The sequence below is a fragment of the Canis aureus genome, chromosome 27, assembly GCF_053574225.1.
Source record: "Canis aureus isolate CA01 chromosome 27, VMU_Caureus_v.1.0, whole genome shotgun sequence".
In the NCBI taxonomy this organism is placed as follows: Eukaryota; Metazoa; Chordata; class Mammalia; order Carnivora; family Canidae; genus Canis; species Canis aureus.
The window spans coordinates 17,120,739-17,140,614 of record NC_135637.1 but is presented as its reverse complement, the minus strand read 5'-3'; the positions used below and the strand labels follow the sequence as shown (position 1 = coordinate 17,140,614).

General features: G+C 39.3%; 1 protein-coding gene and 2 long non-coding RNA genes across 4 annotated transcripts in view; 1 reads left to right on the top strand and 2 right to left on the bottom strand.

Moving 5' to 3' along the window:
• Nucleotides 1-19,876, bottom strand: part of FBXW8 (F-box and WD repeat domain containing 8) — a 120,736-nt gene that overhangs the window by 54,748 nt on the left and 46,112 nt on the right. Inside the window, exon 5 of the mRNA XM_077875799.1 lies at nt 15,990-16,147. Coding sequence (XP_077731925.1) covers nt 15,990-16,147 — 158 coding nt within the window. The remainder of the gene's footprint in view (nt 1-15,989; nt 16,148-19,876) is intronic.
• Nucleotides 1-19,876, top strand: part of LOC144299928 (uncharacterized) — a 53,944-nt gene that overhangs the window by 28,077 nt on the left and 5,991 nt on the right. The window contains exons 1-2 of one of the 2 annotated variants that reach the window (XR_013366581.1): nt 14,639-15,017; nt 15,967-16,282. This is a non-coding gene — a long non-coding RNA (uncharacterized LOC144299928). Of the gene's footprint in view, nt 1-14,638; nt 15,018-15,966; nt 16,283-19,876 lie in introns of those variants that run through there. The other variant, XR_013366580.1, reaches the window with a different exon arrangement.
• LOC144299930 (uncharacterized) lies at nt 11,604-15,973 on the bottom strand. The gene is made up of 2 exons (XR_013366583.1): nt 12,458-15,973; nt 11,604-11,994 (listed from the first exon to the last, which is right to left on the bottom strand). It is a non-coding gene; the product is annotated as an uncharacterized LOC144299930 (long non-coding RNA).

Below are 19,876 nucleotides of genomic sequence, written 5' to 3'. Positions count from 1 at the left end.
AAAATAAACAAAAAGAGACAGGAAATTGAAAAGGAGTCAAACAACATATTGTAAGACTAGGACAATGTGACTAAGTAGAAGAATTTACAGTTGACAAACTCAAAGGAAAAACAGATTCATGGGGAAGCATCTGGACCAGCTCTTCTACAAGGGGAAGTGCCAAGAAGGCAGAGAATGTAAAAGAGACATCACTGTGCATGCACCCACTAACTGAAGCCAATTTTTTTCCTACAATATAACTGAGCAACATAAACATAACACAGAATATATCTTGGAAGAGTCTATCAGACACTGGTAGTAGGTGATACCTCTAGAGAAAAGATTGTGGTAGTGGGGGACTCAGAGGGTAGGTGGTGGTAGGTAGAGAAAGAACACTCTCTACTATACGTCCTTTGGTACAATTTAAGTTTTTTCTGCATGTAATACCATATCAAAAATTTTATTATAAATTGTATATACATCTTTATAAATAATATTAGTGACAAGATTTCTTTTTTTATTTTTTCTGATCACAATCCGCATAATTTTATAATCCATATTTAACTCTGATATACAAATTCTACTGCTAGGGGTGCCTGGATGGCTCAGTCAGTTAAGTGTCTACCTTTGGCTCAGGTCATGAGCATGGGGTCCTAGGATCAAGTCCTCCATCAGGCTACTTGCTCAGCAGGGAACCTGCTTCTTCCTCTCCCTCTGCCTGCCATTCCCCTGCTTGTGTTGTCAAATATATAAAATCTTTCAAAAACAACAACAAATTCTGCTGACTCAATGATGGGTTATGGTGAATTAAACTCCATCGGAGTCTGTAACATTGCCACCACTTCTGACCAGACTAGTGCATGAGAGCCCAGCATGGGGCTTAGGTCAAGAATGGTATTCGGTAAGTCTTAGTCTCCTTGTTCTTTCTCTTTATTTTTTATTTTTTAAAGATTTTATTTATTTAAGACAGAGAAAGAGCATGAACAGGGGGGAGGGGCATAGGGAAAGGGAGAAGCAGACTCCCCACTGAGCACAGAACCCAACTCAAATTTTGATCTTAGGACCCTGGGATCATGATCCAAGAGGAAGGCAGATGCTTAACTGACTGAGCCACCCAGGCACCCCCTCAGTTTGTTTCCTACGATTAAGAGTCTCTTATGGTTTGTCTTACTTTCTGATTTCATTTTGTTTTATTTTTCCCTCACTTCCCCTTGCTCCTTTGTTTCTTAAATTCCACATGAGTGAAATCATGTGTCCTTTGACATCTTATATATAAAACTGACAAAACTAATTTATTATAAGTTTTAAGTAGTGGCCCAAAAAACCCGAATTTCTGGCATATTACTAAATATTGACATTTAAAATAAAATGGTTATATCATTCTTTGAAAAGTATACTTTAGAAATGAAATACCATTTCATACCATCATGCATTAAATGAAAGGGGGAAGGAAGAACCAAAGAATAAACAGAAAGATACAGAAAGTATGCTGAGAATTCCTAATTGTATAACCACCACTAGGCTAGAGTCCTCTAATTCAGTCTCCCAATTCAACCAAACAGTAAAGGAAAAGGCATTTTTTCCCCTAGTAATTATTTAACAGAAAAAACATGGCATTAAATCACTATGAGAAAAAGAATCTAATCTTGTTTAATGATCTTTTTTTAAATTTTGAAATATTTCACACTTCTTTAAAAAAAAAGCCCTAGATATTATCCAAAAAGAAGAGTTAAAATAAACCCTTCACCCAGCTTCCCCAAGTATTAACATATTATACAACCACAGTAACATGATGAAAGTCAGGAAATTAACATTGATACAAGTTGTTTAATTTACAGACCTTACTCCCATCTCACCAAATGGTCCACCAACAACTTCTTCCTGGTCCAGGATCTAATCCAGAATTCCATGTTGCATTTAATGGTCTCCTTCCTATAATTTGAGACAATTGCTCAGTCTATCTTTGTCCTTCCTGCTCCTGCCCCTTGAAAAGTACTAACCAGGTATCTTATAGATCTCTTAGTTGTCTGATGTTCAGTCATGTTTAAAATCAGGTGATGCATTTTTGGTAAAAATAGAACAGAAGTTAATGTTGTACCTTTTCAGTGTACCAGGAGGCACATGATGTCAATTTCTCATTGCTGGTAATGCTAACTTTCACCACTTGGTTTAGGTGGTTAAAGCCAGATTTCTCCATTATAAAGTTACAATTTTTTGCTTATGGAGGCATAATTTGAAACTATGCAAATATCCTGTTTCTCATAACACTACTTTTAGCATCCATGGATGATTCTGCCTGCAACAATTATTGTGGTGCTTTCCAAATGAATTTCTATTTTCATCACCCTTCTCCATATTCAAAGTCATTAATTGAAATGCTGCTGTAAGGAAGAGCTGTCTCTTCTCCCTTGCTTATTCATTCAATTATTTATATCTGCATGAGCTTGCAGATACTTACTTTTTTTATTCTATAGGTTATAATCCATTACTATCATATTTTGTTGCTCAAATTGTCCCCAATATTGCTGTTGGGAAGGAACTCTAGTTTGGTTCCACAGTCCTATAAAAAGAACCTCCCCCTTCTCTCTCTCTCTCTCTCTCTTTTTTTAACATCCTTAATTTCTGGCCCCACAAGACATTTCAGACTCATCCTGAAATTTGCCTCCTCTAGCACAGGTTCCTTTTTACTGAAGAATTAGTAATATTTAGAAACCAAGATCTAAAAAAACAAACAAAAAACCCACAAAGAAATAAACCAAGATCTAGGCATTAGCTATATTCAGTATTACTAAAATAGCACAATATCTGCTTCCAACTCTTAGGAATTAGAATAAGCTAGTCCAGGTATTTATATCAAAGGTCATACAGTCTTAAAAATATGCAGAAAAGTCTGCCATGGCCTTGGAATAAAGGCTTGGGGAGAGATGTTTATCCAGGAATTTCTTTTTGTAATACTGAACCATTCTGGGTTTTAAGTCCTATTTGAGAGTAGAGTTAAAAGCAAGATAGAAGGCACAATTCAGAGCCCATATAGCTGCTATTTTTGGCCATGCCTACTACCACTATGATCCCATATATACAATATCCACTATTTTGGATCTCTTTGAAAATAGGTCCAGATTTCATCACAAAGGATTACTTTAGAATTTAAAATAAGAAAAAAACCCTTCAATTGCTAAATGTGTTCCAGTGACCACAGAGCCACCAGAGGAATTCTCTGTCTTGATCACCAACTCAAATATAGAGCTGAGCAGGAAAGCACTCTTCTTTCCACTCTAATACACCTCAGAGACCCTGTTCTTTCCTGATGAGCAAAAAGCAACAAAACAGAACTTTGCAAGAGTAGCACCAACTATATTGTAAAAAGTATTAAAATAGTACTTTTTGGTCTTTTTAAAAATCTGTTTTATTGAGCTATAACCTACATGAAAAAAAAACTCATCGACTTTAAGTGCACAATATGATGGGAACAGATAAATACAGTCCTGTAACAACCACCACCAGTCATAACAGAATATTTCCATCAAAGCTTTACAGGCAGTCATCATCCCTTGGCCCCAGCCCCTGGCAAATACTCACTTGTTTTTTTTGTCCTAGTTTTGCTTCCTCTAGAATCCTACATAAATGGAATTATATAGTATATGCTTTTTAGTGTCTGGCTTCTTTTACTTAGCATTAATGCTATTGAGATTTGTCTATACTGTTGCATATACCTGTAGTTTGTTATTGACATGTCATGTACCATGGTATGTATTACAATTGTATTCATTTACTGATCAATACATATCTAGGTTGTTTCCAGTTTGGAGTGATCATGAATAAAATCCTATAAATATTTAAGTTTTTGTGTGAACACAAGTTTTCCTTCTCCTGGATAATATATGAGTGGGAGTTCCTTATAAGAAACTGCTAACGTGGGATCCCTGGGTGGCGCAGCAGTTTGGCGCCTGCCTTTGGCCCAGGGCGCAATCCCGGAGACCCGGGATCGAATCCCACATCGGGCTCCCGGTGCATGGAGCCTGCTTCTCCCTCTGCCTGTGTCTCTGCCTCTCTCTCTCTCTCTCTCTCTCTCTCTCTGTGACTATCATAAATAAATAAAAATTTAAAAAAAAAAAAAAAAGAAACTGCTAACGTATTTTCCAATGTGGCTATCATTTTGCATTCCCACGAGCAAGGAATGAAAGTGCTGACTGCTCCATAGTCTCATCAACACTTAGCATTATCAGACTTTTTAAGTCAGGTGTACTGTGTGTAACAGTATATTTCATAACAGTTTTAATTTACATTTCCCCAATGACTAATGATGAATATCCTTTCATGTGTTTACTCAACATTTATAGGTCTTCTCTGGTGAACGAAGCGTCTAGTCAAACCTTTTGCCACTTTTAATTGGTTGTCTTCTTATATTTGAATTATAAAAGTTCTTTATATGTTCTAGATGCAGGTCAAATATCAGACATGTGTTTTGCAAATATTTTCTGCTAGTCTATGGCTTGCCTTTTCATTTTCTTAGTATCTTCAACATCAAAGGTTTTTAATTTTGATGAAGTCTAACATTTTTCTTTTATAATTTGTGCTCTGTGTCCTAAGAAATCTTTGCCCAACCTAAGGTCAGAAAGATTTTCTTTTTATCTAGAAGTTTTATGTTCAAGTCTATAATCCATTTAATTTATAGATGGTATGAAGTAAGAGTAGAGGAATGAAAAGGCAGGAATGAAACGGCATATAGACATCTGCTTGTTTCAACATCACTTGTTGAAAGACGATCATTTCTTCATTGAATCACCTTGGCACTTTTATTTTTAAAAATCAGTGTTTTTCTGGGCTTTATTCTGTTCCATTGGTCTATCTTCAGCCCAGTATCACCCTACCTTAATGACTACAATTTCACAGTAAATCATGAAATTGGGTAGGGTAACTACCAACTTTGTACTTCTTTTTCAAAATCATTCTTCACTATTCTTGGTCTTATGCATTTTCTTTTGGATTTTAGATTCTAAATTATTTTAAATTTTAGAATCAGCTTATCAATTTCTACTAAAAGAAAAAAAGCTCTTAGGGATTCTGACTGGATTTGGATTGAATCTCTAGGTCAATTAGGGGACAGGGGACATCTCAACAGCATTCAGTTTTTCAACCCATGATATAACTATGTATTTTGCTTTATTTAATTTTGTTCAGTATTTTATAGTTTTCAGCACATAGGTCTTACACCTATTTTGCTGAGTATTTGCTGAATTAATCCCTAATTAATCTTATATTTTCAACTGTTTGTTGCTAACTTAAAATAAAATTGGGTTTTGCATATGGACCTCATACTCAGTGACACAGCTAAAAATACTTATTAGTTCTAGTAATATTTGGTTGATGGTTTAGGATTTGGGGCATAGACAATTTATCCACAGACAATTATACTTTTTCCTTTCCTTTCTGTATGCCTTTTCTTTCTCTTGCATTAATGAACTAAGAAGGACTTCCAGTACAATGTTTAACAGTAGTAAAAGTGGACATCCTTGCCTTGTTTTCAATTTAGAGAAAGCATGGTCTTTTACCATTACATATGAAGTTATCTGTAAGTGTTTCACAGAAAGGTTCCTTTCTTTATCAGTCAGCTAAGAGTCTTTAATCATCAGTACAAAATGGTTTTTGTCAAATGTTTTTTCTATTGAGTTGATCATCAGGTTTTTCTTTTATAGTCTGTTAATATGACGAATTGATTTTCATATATTTATTCATAAAGACAGAGAGAGAGAGAGAGGCAGAGACACAGGCAGAGGGAGAAGCAGGCTCCATGCAGGGAGCCTGATGTGGGACTAGATCCAGGGTCTTCAGGATCACGCCCTGGGCTGCAGGCGGCGCTAAACCGCTGTGCCACCAGGGCTGCCCCGAATTGATTTTCAAATGTTAAACTAACTTTGAATTTCTTGAGTGAATCCTAAGTTGCCATGATTTCTTATACTCTTAATGTATTGCAGAATTGAGTTTAACAGTATTTTGTTTGGTATTTTTACATCTACGTTCATGTGGAATATTGATCTAGAGTTTGTTAACATAAACTAGTTATTTTTTCTTCTTTACCTGGTTTTGGTATGAGGGTAATGCTGGTCTCGATAGTGGAGTTGAGAAGTGTTCCCTCCTAGCCTATTTTATGGAAGTATACAGAATTAGTATTATTTCCTTAAATGCTTGGTAGAATTCACCAGTGAAGGTACTGGGCTTGTACTTTTCCTCATGAGAAAATTTTACATCGCAAATTCCATTTCTTTAATGGAAATAGAGCCATTCTAATTTTCTAGTTCTTAAGTGAATTTTGGTAATGTGTAGCTTTCAAAAAAAATCAATTTATCCACTTCATCTAAGAGGCTGAATTTACTGGTATAAACTTTTTTTTTTTTAAAGATTTTATCTATTTATTCATAGAGACACAGCTAGAGAGAGGCAGAGACACAGGCAGAGGGAGAAGCAGGCTCCATGCTGGGAGCCCGACGTGGGACTCGATCCCAGGTCTCCAGGATCACGCCCTGGGCCGCAGGCAGCGCTAAACCGCTGCGCCACCGGGGCTGCCCTTACTGGTATAAACTTGTTCATAATTTTTCACTATAGTTTTCACATCTCTAGGATCTATAAACATTTTCCCTCTGTTGCATTTTTCCCCCTAATCACTTTATCTAGTGCCTGTCACCTTGATTTTTTTTTAAAGGAGCTAGTCTTGATTTTTCTGTGTTTTTTTCTCAATTTCAGTGATTCCTGTCCTTTATTACTACATTTCTCCTGGTTATTTTGTTCTTTTTCTAGCTAAGGTAAAAAGTTATATCACTGATTTGAGACTTTATCTCTTTTATAATATAAGCACTTACTGCTTTAAATTTCCCTCTAAACACTGCTTCAGCTACATTCTATACATTTTGATATGGTTTTTCATTCTCATTCAGTTCAAAATATTTCCTGATTTCTTCTTTAACTCATGAATTATTTATAAGTGATTTTACAGAGCTCTGTTATTTTTACTTTAATTTCATAGTTGTTGGAAAATGTACTTTGAGAATATTTTGCAGGATTTCAATCCTCTCAAATTAAAAACTATGTTTTACCTGCGAGAAAGAGAGTGAAAGAGGGCATGAGCAGGGAGCCCAACCTAGGGCTCAATCCCAGGACCCTGTGATCACAACCTGAGCCAAAGGCAAATAAATGCTTAACTGACTGAGCCACCCAGGCACCCCTCAATCCTCTTAAATTCACTGAAACAAATTTTATGGCCCAGAACATACTCCATTTTGGTCAAAATTCTGATTCTGCTTGAAAAGAATGTGTATTTTGTAGTTTGTTGCATGGAAAGTTCTATAAATGTCAAGTAAAGTTGGCTGATAATGTTCAATCGTATATGACCTTACCAGTTACTTATATCAATTACTGAAATAAAAGTGCCTGAAATTTCCACTATAATTATGAATTTCTCTATTTCCCTTTTCACTTATCAGCTTTTCATTTTAAGATTTTATTTTAGAGAGGGACACAGCATGAGCTGGGGGAGGGACAGAGAGTCAAATCTCAAGCCAACTCTTCACTGAGCATGAAGTGCCAATGTGAGGCTTGATCTCATGACCCTGGGGTCATGCCTAAGTCAAAAATCAAGAGTCAAACGCTTAACTGACTAAGGCTGCCCAGGCACCCCTGAGGTTATTAGATGCATATTTAGGATTACGAAGTCTATTTGATAAATTGACCCCTTTATTATGAAAGTCCCGTTTTATTCCTAATATTCATTGCCCTAAAGTTATTTGGTCTGAAAGTAATATAGCCACTCCAGCTTTCTTATATGTTTGCATTGTATAACTTCCTATTCTTTTATTTTTAACCCTATTTGTATCTTCATAGTTAAAATGGCTTCCAGGTACCTGGGTGGCTCAGTCTGTTAAGTGCCCGATTCTTGGTTTTGGCTCAGGTCATCATCTCAGGGTTGTGGGATAGAGCCTCATGTAAGGCTCTGTGCTCAACATGGAGTCTTCTGGAGAGTCAGTCTCTCTCTCCACCACCCTCCCCCCAATAAAATCTTTAAAAAGAAATAAAATGGCTTTCTTATAAACAGCAGACAATGTTATGGACTGAATGTGTCTCCCTCTTCTCACACATGGGCACATCAGTACTTAGAGATGGAGGGGTCCCTTTAGATCTGTAGAGTTCTGTCAGGCTCCCTCTTCCTTGATACTCTGGCCCACAAATTCTTTCCACTTTGGCTTCCTTAACCTCTTGGTGTCTCAACAATGTGAGGTCCAGGTTCTGTTCAGGTTCCTTTACTTGTATTGGGTTGTTTCCAGTTGGTAAACTGGTGTAATCATAGGATTCATCTTGTTTGAAAAACAGATAGCCCAAGACTTGGATCACAGAGAGTAATGTTTGAAAGCCATTATTTTGTCCAGTTTTCCAGTTGTTTAACACAAAAGGACAAATCTAGTCCCTGTTACTGCATCTTAATCAGAAGCAAGGAGTTTTAACTTAGGGGATCCTTGGGTGGCTCAGTGGTTGAGTGTTTGCCTTCAGCCCAGGGCATGATCCTGGGGTCCCAGGATCAAGTCCCACATTGGGCTCCCTGCATGGAGCCTGCTTCTCCCTCTTCCTGTGTCTCTGTCTTTCTCATGAATAAATAAATAAAATCTGGGGTGGCCCTGGTGGCGCAGCGGTTTGGCGCCGCCTGCAGCCCGGGGTGTGATCCTGGAGACCCGGGATCAAGTCCCACATCGGGCTCCTTGCATAGAGCCTCCTTCTCCCTCTGTGTCTCTGCCTCTCTCTCACTCTCTGTGTGTCTCTCATGAATAAATAAATGAAGTCTTAAAAAAATAAAATCTTAAAAAAAAGAAGTTTTAACCTATTTGAAACAATTTGAAAATTACAGCAAAGCCACAAGAACTTCTATATACCCGTTATTCAGATCCCACTGCCAATTGTCCCAGTAATGTCCTTTATAACAAAAGGATCCAATCAGGGATGACACATGGCATTCAGCTGTCTTGTGTCCTTCAAACTGGAATAGGTTTTTGGTTTTCATCTTCATGAATTTGACAGCTTTAAAGAGGTCAGGCTAGTCTTTTTGCAGGATGTCCTTCAATTTGGGTTTTCTAATATTTCCTTGTGATTCAACTGTGTTATGCATTTTTGGCTGGGCTATCCCAGAAGTGATCCTGTGTTCATCTCAGTGCATTCTATTACGTAGCACAGGATGTCAATTTGTCCCATTACTGATGTTAAATTTGACCACCTTATTAATTTGGCATTTGCCAGGTTTCTTGACTACAAAGTTACTTTTTTCTCCCTCACTCTGTAATTAATTAGGGTTCAGCAGGGTGATTCTTTGAGATATAAAATCCCATCCCCTATCTTCTTCTCATCTTCTAATTTTAGCATCAGTTGATTTTTGTGTGTGTCAATTATTACCATTATAACTGCCAACTAGTGATTTCCTAATTCCATCATTCCTTCTATATTTGTTAGGTGACATTCTAGTATTCATGTGTACCTCTGTTACTATCATTATTTTGATACTCAAATTGTCCCAGATCTGGCCAGTGAGAACACCTTCAAGGTAGCATCTGTATTCTTTTGATATATGCCACCATCATTCCTTGAGTGCTTCCATATTTCCCGGTACAATAAGATGTCCCAGGCTTATTTGCTCTTTCCCCACCCCAGCCCTGGAGTCAGCTTCTTTGCCAAGCAGCCTGATTCCTTTTACCAGAGACTGGTATCTTTAAGATCTGAATACTCCGTATGCTCATTGCTACTTCTTTACCTTCACAGCAAAAAGCTAGGAGATACATGAACATATTTGCATACAAACACATATATCTCAACCCATCTACCTAAATCGAAAATCAGGAACTCCATGCCAACACCTATTCCAATCCAGCCCACAGGGTTCATTTGGATAGCCCTTTTCCATGCCTGTAATTCTTCTCCAAAAGCAAGAAAACTGGCTTCCATTATCCTTAATATACTTACCTGCTCAGTCTCCCTGGATATTGCCAACCTCCCACACCCGCCAGGCCACTGTTCCAGACTCCCTCCTCCACCTGTCCCTGGCCCCATGGGGCTGCCTTCCTACTCCACTGTAGCTTGCCTAATGACTTTTTACTGAAATGGCAGACAGGCAGGCACATCTTGTTTTTAAGACAAAAATACATTCCACAAATATACTTACATCTGCTTTAACAGAGCCTTAAGGTTTAGTATAGAATAAATGCTACAATCAAAATTGCAAGTAGTAAAAGAGAAATTAAATTCTTGTACATAAAATTTGATTTATCAGCCTCCAAAAAAAACATTCATGTGTGCATTTCATTAGGTACATTTAAGAAGCTCAACAATTTATTTCTCTAAACTATCTCCCCCAAAAAAATACCCTGTGCTATCGTTCCTTTCCATTTTTAACCTCAACTCTAATAACACGGGACAGGTATTTTGAATTTATGCATCATATTGTGTATTATTAAAAATCAGTTTTCAGTAAAACTACCCCAGTAAACCAGAAGATAAACACCAAATCTCCTCATACCATAAATTTAATGTGCCACTTTCTGCATAAGAAAAATCATTTCAAGTTATTTTCACTAATAACTTCAAAAAATTGTAGTTATCCTAGAAATTGATCAACAAGAACTTCTTTCTCCAGTGTTTCTTAAATCTGAGAGCTTGCAGACCTCTAAAAAGTCATCTCTGGACCCCTTAGCATGAAAGACAACCACAAGGCATGTATGATCACTTGGTGCCAACAGCCCAAATGCAAATTCAAATACTGAAATCATGCAGCATGGTTCAGTTACAAGGTCAAAAGATCTAGATTTTTTTAAAGATGACTATAAAAATATAGAATTAAAAAAAATACTTTTCTCGAGTTCTCATAGCTCCTGCTCAAGATTTTCTCTCTAGACTCCCGTTTGAGGAACACTACCCTAACACTTATAACATTCAGTCCAAAGCATACACACAAGCAAGTGTGAAATATAATTTTAAACTCTTCTCATTGAAAAATGGAAAAACTTTTAAAAGTTTTACTCAAAAATTTCCTCCATCCCATAAGCATGGGATCATAGACCATAACAAATGGCAGTCAATTTTAAAATCCAATTCCTCAAGAAATACTTCAATACCAAAAGAATCATCTCTATTCAGAACTCTGCATTTTGGTGTTAATTCCACTCTCAGCATCTTTAAAACATGAGCATTCCTACTGTTTATTGTTCATGTTTATAAAGGTATCCTATCCTTTAAAAGGACTACACCTGGTACTTGGGGGTTGTCAGAAAGTTGTTTCATTTCATTTGTCAAATACCTGAGTAAGTCCCCTAGAACAAAGGGTAGGCAAAGGTTTCAAGCAAAAAATGGTTGTTGAAACTTTTAAGAGAAAAATGACCAGAAAACGCAGGACTTGAAAAAAAAATCTCTACAATCCACAAGCAGTTGTCTTAGCCATCTCCCAAGCAATGCTTTAGCATGTTAATGCCCTACTTCTAAAATTTCTATCTTGATGGGGGGGGGGGGGGGGATACTGTTTATTGTATAGTATTACAACCAAAGGTTAGGTCATTACATTTTTTGTGTCACATCATACAAACGAGACATAAGCAGAAATATCAAAGAACTGAGTTTTTTATTAAACACAAAATTATAAAGTTTTAAAAGCAACTACTCTTCATCATAGCTGTCTAACTAAAACATGGTCCTACTGTTCTCTACTAAAAAGAAGCCTGGAGAGACCCACTCCCATCTATTGTTACTACGCCAGTAAATGAGAAATCACAGTCACTCCGGCCCAGGGCGGGTACAGCCGTGGACAATGGAGCATGTGTGTGTTCAGACAATTGCACTGGGAGTGCTGCAGAAGTGGATAAGCCACTTTGCCTTGCTTGATGGCAACACATAAAGACGATTGTTGGCTATCCCGTTGCGGCTTCCGCATGCTAATATGCACTGGGTCTTGTCTCTCTTCTCCATGTGGGGCGACAAATGAGAACTTCTTTGCACCTAGGAAGTGTGTAATATCGTTTCTTACCAAACAGTGAATTTTCAAGACAAACTCTGAATGAGGAGTGGGTTTTGAGTACACCGCCTTTCCTAATGCTGTGGCTCGGGGCCAGAGGCAGGCAAGCATGGAGCAGATGGAGTCCTGGCAAGGTCTCCTCTGTCCCTGCATTAGCAGCATCTGCTCATTACTCAGAACCTTCGCCTGCTTTATCTAATGCTCCAGGAAAAGCATTTTGATTTGATTCATTTCGGTACGGTAACGTGCAACACAATTAGTGGTAAAATCAAACTGGAGGACAGCCAGTGCTGACAATCGGAAACAAGGCAGAAGAAATATGAGGCCAGTGGGTTGGAATTCAAAAAATCACAACTGTGGATCACCTTGCCAAATCTCAACACCCCAGGTGGGTGTACAGTGTTCCTACAGGGCAAGGAGGCTAAAAAGGATGAAGGGACGACTTACTTTCTCCCAAAGAGTCTTCCATCTTCCCTCTGAATAGGACTCCTTGTGTGGAGAATATATGTGTAGACGATCAACAGGGCCTCAGTGACTACAGAGCTTCCCTTTGGCACAGCCAGGGAGCTGAAGTTCATTAACTCATTTTATCATCTTATTCTTCTTTTCTGTAGGGCACAGTCACAAATTTTATACAGTAGACCCCACAAGGTACATTTCTTTTTTGTCATGTTTTGGCTAAGAAGTGCCTATTTGCTGCTCCTGAAAAGGAGCAATATAAAAATGAGCATTTGATCATTTCAATCTGTCTTTGCCTCAGAAGTAGCTACTCATGAATATGTTGGTGTAAATACCACAGTGTCAATCTGTTAAAATTAAGTGAGACCAAAGACAATGCCACCTGAATTCTGGAAGAAAAAAGGAAAAGTTGTGGTATATCCCAGAAATAGTAAAGCCCCAAACAGACTCAGAGGGAGAAAAGAAGTAAAAATGCAAGAGTTCTCACCAAAGACAATCTTAATACCAAAATGAATTTGAGACCAAAGATTTCAACACAAATGACGTAAATATTATACATTTTAATCTGATCTTAGAGTAGCGGAGATCCCCCTGAGCATGCTGTGGAACCTAGAAAGACAACACAACTTCCATTCCTGTACTCAAATGAAAGGTCTTATAGGTAAGATTTTTAGCTACACTGTAATAGCAGAAGGTCTGGAACAACACAATTGTTCCTCAGTAAGGAGCTATGTAAGTGAACCAAGGACCAAGGTCTTTGTACACATAGAATACTGTGCAGGATGAAAAAAAAGGGGCGGGGGAGCTGTTTTTCTATATACAGACATGGACAAGCTTTCAAGACAGGTCATTAGGTGAAAAAAGCCAAAGTGTAGAATATTAAGTAATATGCTATCTTTCATTTAAGAAAAAGAGAGAGGAGGGAAATGAATCCTTCTATTTGTAATACAGAAATACCCAAAGGATAGACAAAAAATGTAAAATATATGGTTGCTTTAGGATGGAGTGGACAAAAATGGGTAAAACCAAGACTTCTCAATGTGTAACCTTTTACATTAGTGTGGTCTTACAACCCTAAAAATACAGTACTTAGTCAAAAACACTAAATTGCAAAAAAAACTTCACACAATTATGGATTAAAAAATTAAAATTAAACACACATACAACTACCATTTAGAAAAATAAACCATAAACTAAGTCCACTGAATAATAACTGACAAACTGAAAAAGTCTATATGAAATAGGTATGGCAAGGACTATTTCCCTTCCCAAGCAGAAAAGATAATCCAGAGAAAAATGAGAACAGACAAGAACAAGCAATTTGCAGAAAATAAATAGAAAAAAATAAGACAATGAAAATGTGTTCGTGTATGTACATGAAGAAAGGCAAACAAGAACAATAGTTAAATGCCATTTCCACCTATCAGGCCAGAGTGAGGAAGCCACCACTCTATGTTGGTAGAACCATTAACTGGTAGAACCTTCTTAGAGAGCAATTTGGTAATATTTATCAAAACAAAGCATATGTAGCCTCCAATCCGGTAATTACTAGTAATTTACCCCATGGCCATACTTGCACAAGTCCATCATGGTATTTCAGGATATTGCTCACAGCACTGTTTTTAATAACAAAAATAAACAATCCAAGTGTATGTCATTATGGGCTTTAATAAATTATAAATACAGCCACACCATGCCGTAGAACACAGGCTGAAAAAGAATAACGTTTGCCTGTAAAGTCAATATGAAACGATACCAAGTTGTGTCATTGTGTTAAAAAACAAAACAAAACAAAAGGGCAAGGTGCAGAAAAGTACATCGCATAGGACCTGTATGTAAAATATATGAAGGACATAGGTAGGGATGCAAGGGAGCACTACTTCAGCTTCTTTTTGGATAGGTTTTCTTTTACATATTATACTTTTTTTTCTTTGTTTGAATGTTAACTGTAATTTTTTTAAATCAAGTTTTAAAATACATTTTGACCATTATTAACCAAGTATTTGCCAAAAAACGTAGTTCATCTTATCTACGTGGTTTCCCAATGTTTCTGTGCAGCAAGAGGGATGAGGAGGACAAATGATTCTGACCAATGTTGTGAAACCAGCAGCACACCAGCCCATCTCCTCAAGCTGTATTTTCAAGCTCCCAAGACAGGAGACATGGGGGTGCCAGTCAATCAGGTGCACGTCTCTCCAGGCGTCCCTGTGTTCAGTGTCACATACACCGTGCACTACAACCCCAGCATGGCCTGGGACACCCAGTCACTCTTCTGGACTCACAATTCAACCTCAAGCCAATTACCTAGCTGGTCTCTTTGGGCCCCGGTTTCCCCAGCTGAAGGAAGATGTGTGTGCACATGTGCGGCAGGGGGAGGCTAGGAGAGGACACTACAGCTGTAGGATTCTTAACTACCACCTTTGCATATTTGCTTTTTAGAGAAACTCACTGGTAATCTGGAAAGTAGCAAACACTCTGAAGCCGATCTTATGTTATCTGTCAAGGAGCTCAGCAAACGCACAGGAAATGTTACCTTCCACAGAAAGAGGTTAGCTGAATTTCTAAAGGCTGAAGAAAAAATCTACCAGAGGTGTCTACTAATGTCTACGTGAAAGAACAGTTCATGTTAAAAAAACAAAAATCATTTTCAAGATTTCAGCCTTATTTTTTTAGTGACATATAAACTTGCCCCTTAGCTACTTTACTACAGTTCTGAACCTCTGAGCCAACCACAGACTCTGTGGTTGTTCTACTGCCTCTGAAGATCTGCAATATTGCCATGACATGAAGACTAACATTCCAAAATATTTTGCAGTCCAAACTCAGGCAAGTGGGGAAACAAAGCCTTTGCAGATTCCAACATCACAACCTAATGGAAGTTAGGAGTATAGAGTATGATAGCCATCAAAATTAGCATTCCTATTAGCTAGACAGGTATTTCATGACTTAGTAAATATAATTTTGGACTTTTCTTACCTAGTTATCTAAATCCATGGTTGCTCATTCACAAAAAGAATTTTATAAATCTCAGAGAGCCAACATATCACCATAATTTTGTATCGTATAGAAGCACTAGGAAAAGATAGGCATTGACTTTTTTCTATTTCCATATTTGTCAATAGATTATCTGTCTATCCCTCCTTTTTCCTGTTCCCTTTGGACTGAACAGAGACTAAAGGAAAAGTAGGCCAAGTATATTTAATATTTTATACCAAACAAGCTATTTGCTTAAGATGGCTTGGCCAGCCTTGTGTCTGGCACTAAAACCCAGCCTGCCAGTTCCAGTAGGAATTAAACACCAGTCTTACTGGGTGCTGTGCTCCAGTGCCTACTAATGCATGGAGGGGTTATTGGCCAACTTCTTCACATAAAGGCAAGAGTGAGTGTATGTGTGTGAACATGTGTGTGTGCACCCACGTGTATGTATACAGGGATTACAGGGGGAGCCGGCCACAGCTGCTTAATTTTTGTAAAGCTTTTTTTTTTTTTCTTAATAGGGAGGAGGGTTGCGGTTACTTACCATCCTCATAAGCTGCTACCGCCAGCGAGCTGTTTATCCTCACAAAGGAGACATATGGCTGCATTCCAGGCTCATCCTCCTCATACTCTGATTCCAGGAAAGGGGCTGTGTAGTCCCAGGTGCGGGTGTCCCACACCCTCACGTCCCCTGATGTATATCTGGAAAAGAAGGGCACACTTGGTTCCAAATGGGGCCTGGAAAGCAGGGCCATGGTGGAGAAAATGGGGAGAGTCTCAAAACAACAGAGGAATAAGATCTAGTTGGTGTGGAACCACTCCTGCAATACTGTTTAGGTGAGTAATTCTAACGGAGAAAATGTCACCTAGATGACAGAAGGCTATGAACATGGCTCATGTTCTCACACAGCACAGTGGCGACAGTTCAAATGAGAATGCTATACTATGACACTGATAGCAAGATCTCCTTTACACTATCATAACCAATTTGCTACCTTGCGTTCTCCCAGCAAAGGGATCACTAGCAGAAATTTGTAGAAGCCACAGTATTTACACACATACACTAAAGACAGACTGAGAGAGAAATGCTAAGGACTAATGGTCTTACAGGCACAAGCTTTCTAATGCCTCATCCATGCATCAGATTTGACTGATTAAAGTCCCTAAAGACTAATTGATTTGCTGAAACAATTAAATCTTGCCTTTAGCAGCCAGACAATGCTGCCTTCTCATGAAAAGCTCTTGCTGAAATGCATGACACACTCCCCAGTTTTGCCCACTTAGAAAAGCGGAGCACTCACTCTCTCCTATTACTACTGCCACTCCAACAAATGACTCTCTCCATCAAAGCTATGGCAGGGCCAGAGCCTGCTCAGACACAAGGGTAATGGAATGGCCAGATGACGAGGTGGTGTGCTGCCTGCCATTGAGGTATTTATGCTAAGTTCCTTACATCTGCTACAGAGGATTTTGTTCAACATGTAAATCAACTAACTGTCAGGAAGCATGTTAGAAATGCTTTAAGAGTCTAATGATGTACCCCACAAACACAAAGATAGGTACGCAATTTTAAGTAGTTCACAGTCTTCTTGAGGCCCTAGCCATAGTTTCTTCAGGGTTTCTTGGATCCCACATTAAAACTATGAAGACCCAAACAAGATAATTTGCTTAGCTACTGAAATCTAGCACATCTGTAGTAGTTACAGATCCAATTTCTCACGTGAAATATCTTAATAAGGAAACAACATTCTGATAGAGGAGTGCTTCATTTACTGAATAGAACAGCAATTCCCTTAAATTATTGACAGTAAATATATACATTATGTAATTCAAAGGTAATTCCATCACACAAATTCCCTCAGTTGGAGAATTCAGCTGCCCCCCTGCAGGACAGTGCCTGAGGAGTGCACGTGTGGCGTAAAGAGCCAATAGGAGAGACATGCTTTCTAAAATTGGACTGAAGGAACTCTGCATGACCACTGATCCCCCAGTAAACAGGAATGCTCACTCTATGAGTGTTGTTAAGCCTGGCAATGCTGGAGCAAGGGTGGGTATTGATATCACCGTGGCCAAAGCACGGCCACCGGCTCCCAAGTCCTCTTGGCAGCATTCCAGATCCCCCTTTTTAATGAGGAACGCTGTATGAGAACATACACCACTACACCAAATCTATCAGGCTCACCTTGGCACCCCTGAAAACAACTCAGGCATTCCCTGGAGTAAGGCCACTTGCTTAGCTATAGAGACACCAAACAGAGATAACATATTTGAATGTCTAGACTGTGCATGATTAGATTCTTAAATTCTATGTGAAACCAAGGAGCCATTTCAGAAAAGAAAGGTGAGAGGGATGGCAACACCATCAGAAATAGACAGGGAGTGAAAGGAAGACACAGAAAGTGAATGTCAGGGGTCAGAGAGCTCCAGAACTTGGAGGGAAAGCACACTGACTGGGAAACATATTTCCTTTCCTTTGATCACTTACATCGGCCCACACCCACGGCCTCGCAGGGCCCCTTGTGCGCCCCATCAGGGGCTCTAGAGGCCAGCAGAGTAGTACGGAGGAAAGCAGTTCAGAGGCCTGAGCTCCAGCCCCAAAGCCCCTTTACATAGCAAGTTCTGAGGCAAAACAACAAAACCAAAATTTGCCAAACTGCTGGCCCATACAGGGCACTGGGAGCTGTGACCTACACCGGGCTGCTCCCTCTCCTCCCCCGGCAAGGCTCTCACACAGAAGAGCACTCTATGAGTGTCTAAAGGGTCCTGACAGGGCTTCTCCCCCCACAAAAAAAGTTGTCCGCTCACTCCAAGACACCACAGGTCTAGAATTAAACCCCTATTCTGTTCAAAAGGCTTCAGTTCACCACAAACTAGCCTTTTTTTTGCTGAATTCTTCCCTTCCTCGGTGACCACATTAGTCCAAATCCCTGATGCAAAACTGAGCGGCTCCTCCATATCCCTTCAGCCCTCCCCACACTGCCTCAGGGTCCTTAGTCCCAAGCCTCCCTGGCCCCATCAGCCCTGCACAAGCCAAGCCCTCAAAAGTACTTGATGACATGAATAATCTTTCTCCCTTCCTCCCTTCCCCTTCAAACTGGACCGTGTCCCCCTGCAATCTAGCCTAGATAACAGCAGCCTCGACTTGACTCTCACAGCAACTGTATGTGTGTGTGTGTGTGTGTGTGTGTGTGTGTGTGTGTCTGTCTGTCTGTCTGACTGCTCACCTCCCCAAGAACCTATAAGCCTCTAAGGTCAGGGTCTGGGCCTTGCTCCCAGCTAGGAGCCCATCAACTAGAAGAGTCAGACTAGAATAGCACTTGACACTTAGCCCTCTAGCTACTCAGGCCTTAACATCTTATTGATGACATTTTAATCACTGGGCCTAGCACAGAGATCCCTCCACAAACTAGCTTCTGCCCTACTCCCCAGTCTCATTTTCTGCTCTTCTTTAGCATGAACCAGCCTCCAGACAAGTCTGCCATTTCTGGCTTCCATATGATCTTGCCTTGGCATCTTTGCTCCCATTATCCACCCTTCTGGAGTGCTTTCCCTCCTGACAACTCAGCTCAAGGCATCCCAACGTTGGTTGTACATGAGAATCACCTGGGTTGCTTTCCAAACTCCTGATATCTAGAGCAAACCCAGACCACTGAAATATGACTCTCTGGGAGTGGAACCGCCATCAGTTTTTCCAATGTTTAGGCAAGACTGAGAACCACTGATCTAGCCCAAGCCTACCAACTGCTCAATGTCTAGCATAGGCCCTCTTCCTCTACGAAGCCTTCTCTGACTCTACTACCACTGTATCAACTTGCTCTGTATCTGAAGAAATGGCATTCATCGTTACATTCTACATCTCGACTGTCAAGTCCCTGAGGAAGCCATATCTCAATGCCATATCTCCATCACAGTGCCTTACACATAGCTAATAATATGCAGTGACTGGAAGGTAGTGTCCACAAGTAACAACCTGACTGGTCTGAGTGGCATCCCCTTTTACTTCTACTGGCCCCATTCCACTGCTGATGATCAGTGAAATACTCAGAACACTTATCAAGAGGTGTTAAACTCTTCGCATTTACTTCCAAGTGGATTAAAATATCTATAAAAACACAAGATAAGCTAAATTATTTTGGTAAAGAAGAACATTTTCAAAGATATCCATTTAAATTAGCTCCATTCTTCATGGCCAAAGAACATGATAATAGCATAATGCAAATGATTCAGGAGGCAAAACATAAAAGACTCCATGTCTCCTTTTTGAGGGGAACAGAATAAATACCCTGTTTCAGCAGGTACCATGTGAGGACTCAGCGCCAGGCTCTAGAATCTAATGCAAGTGAAAGCAGCCATAGCAATGGAGATCAGACTCAGTGCTAATGGATCTGTGCTAAAGAAGCAGACATTTTCATAAGGGTAAAACATTGGTTG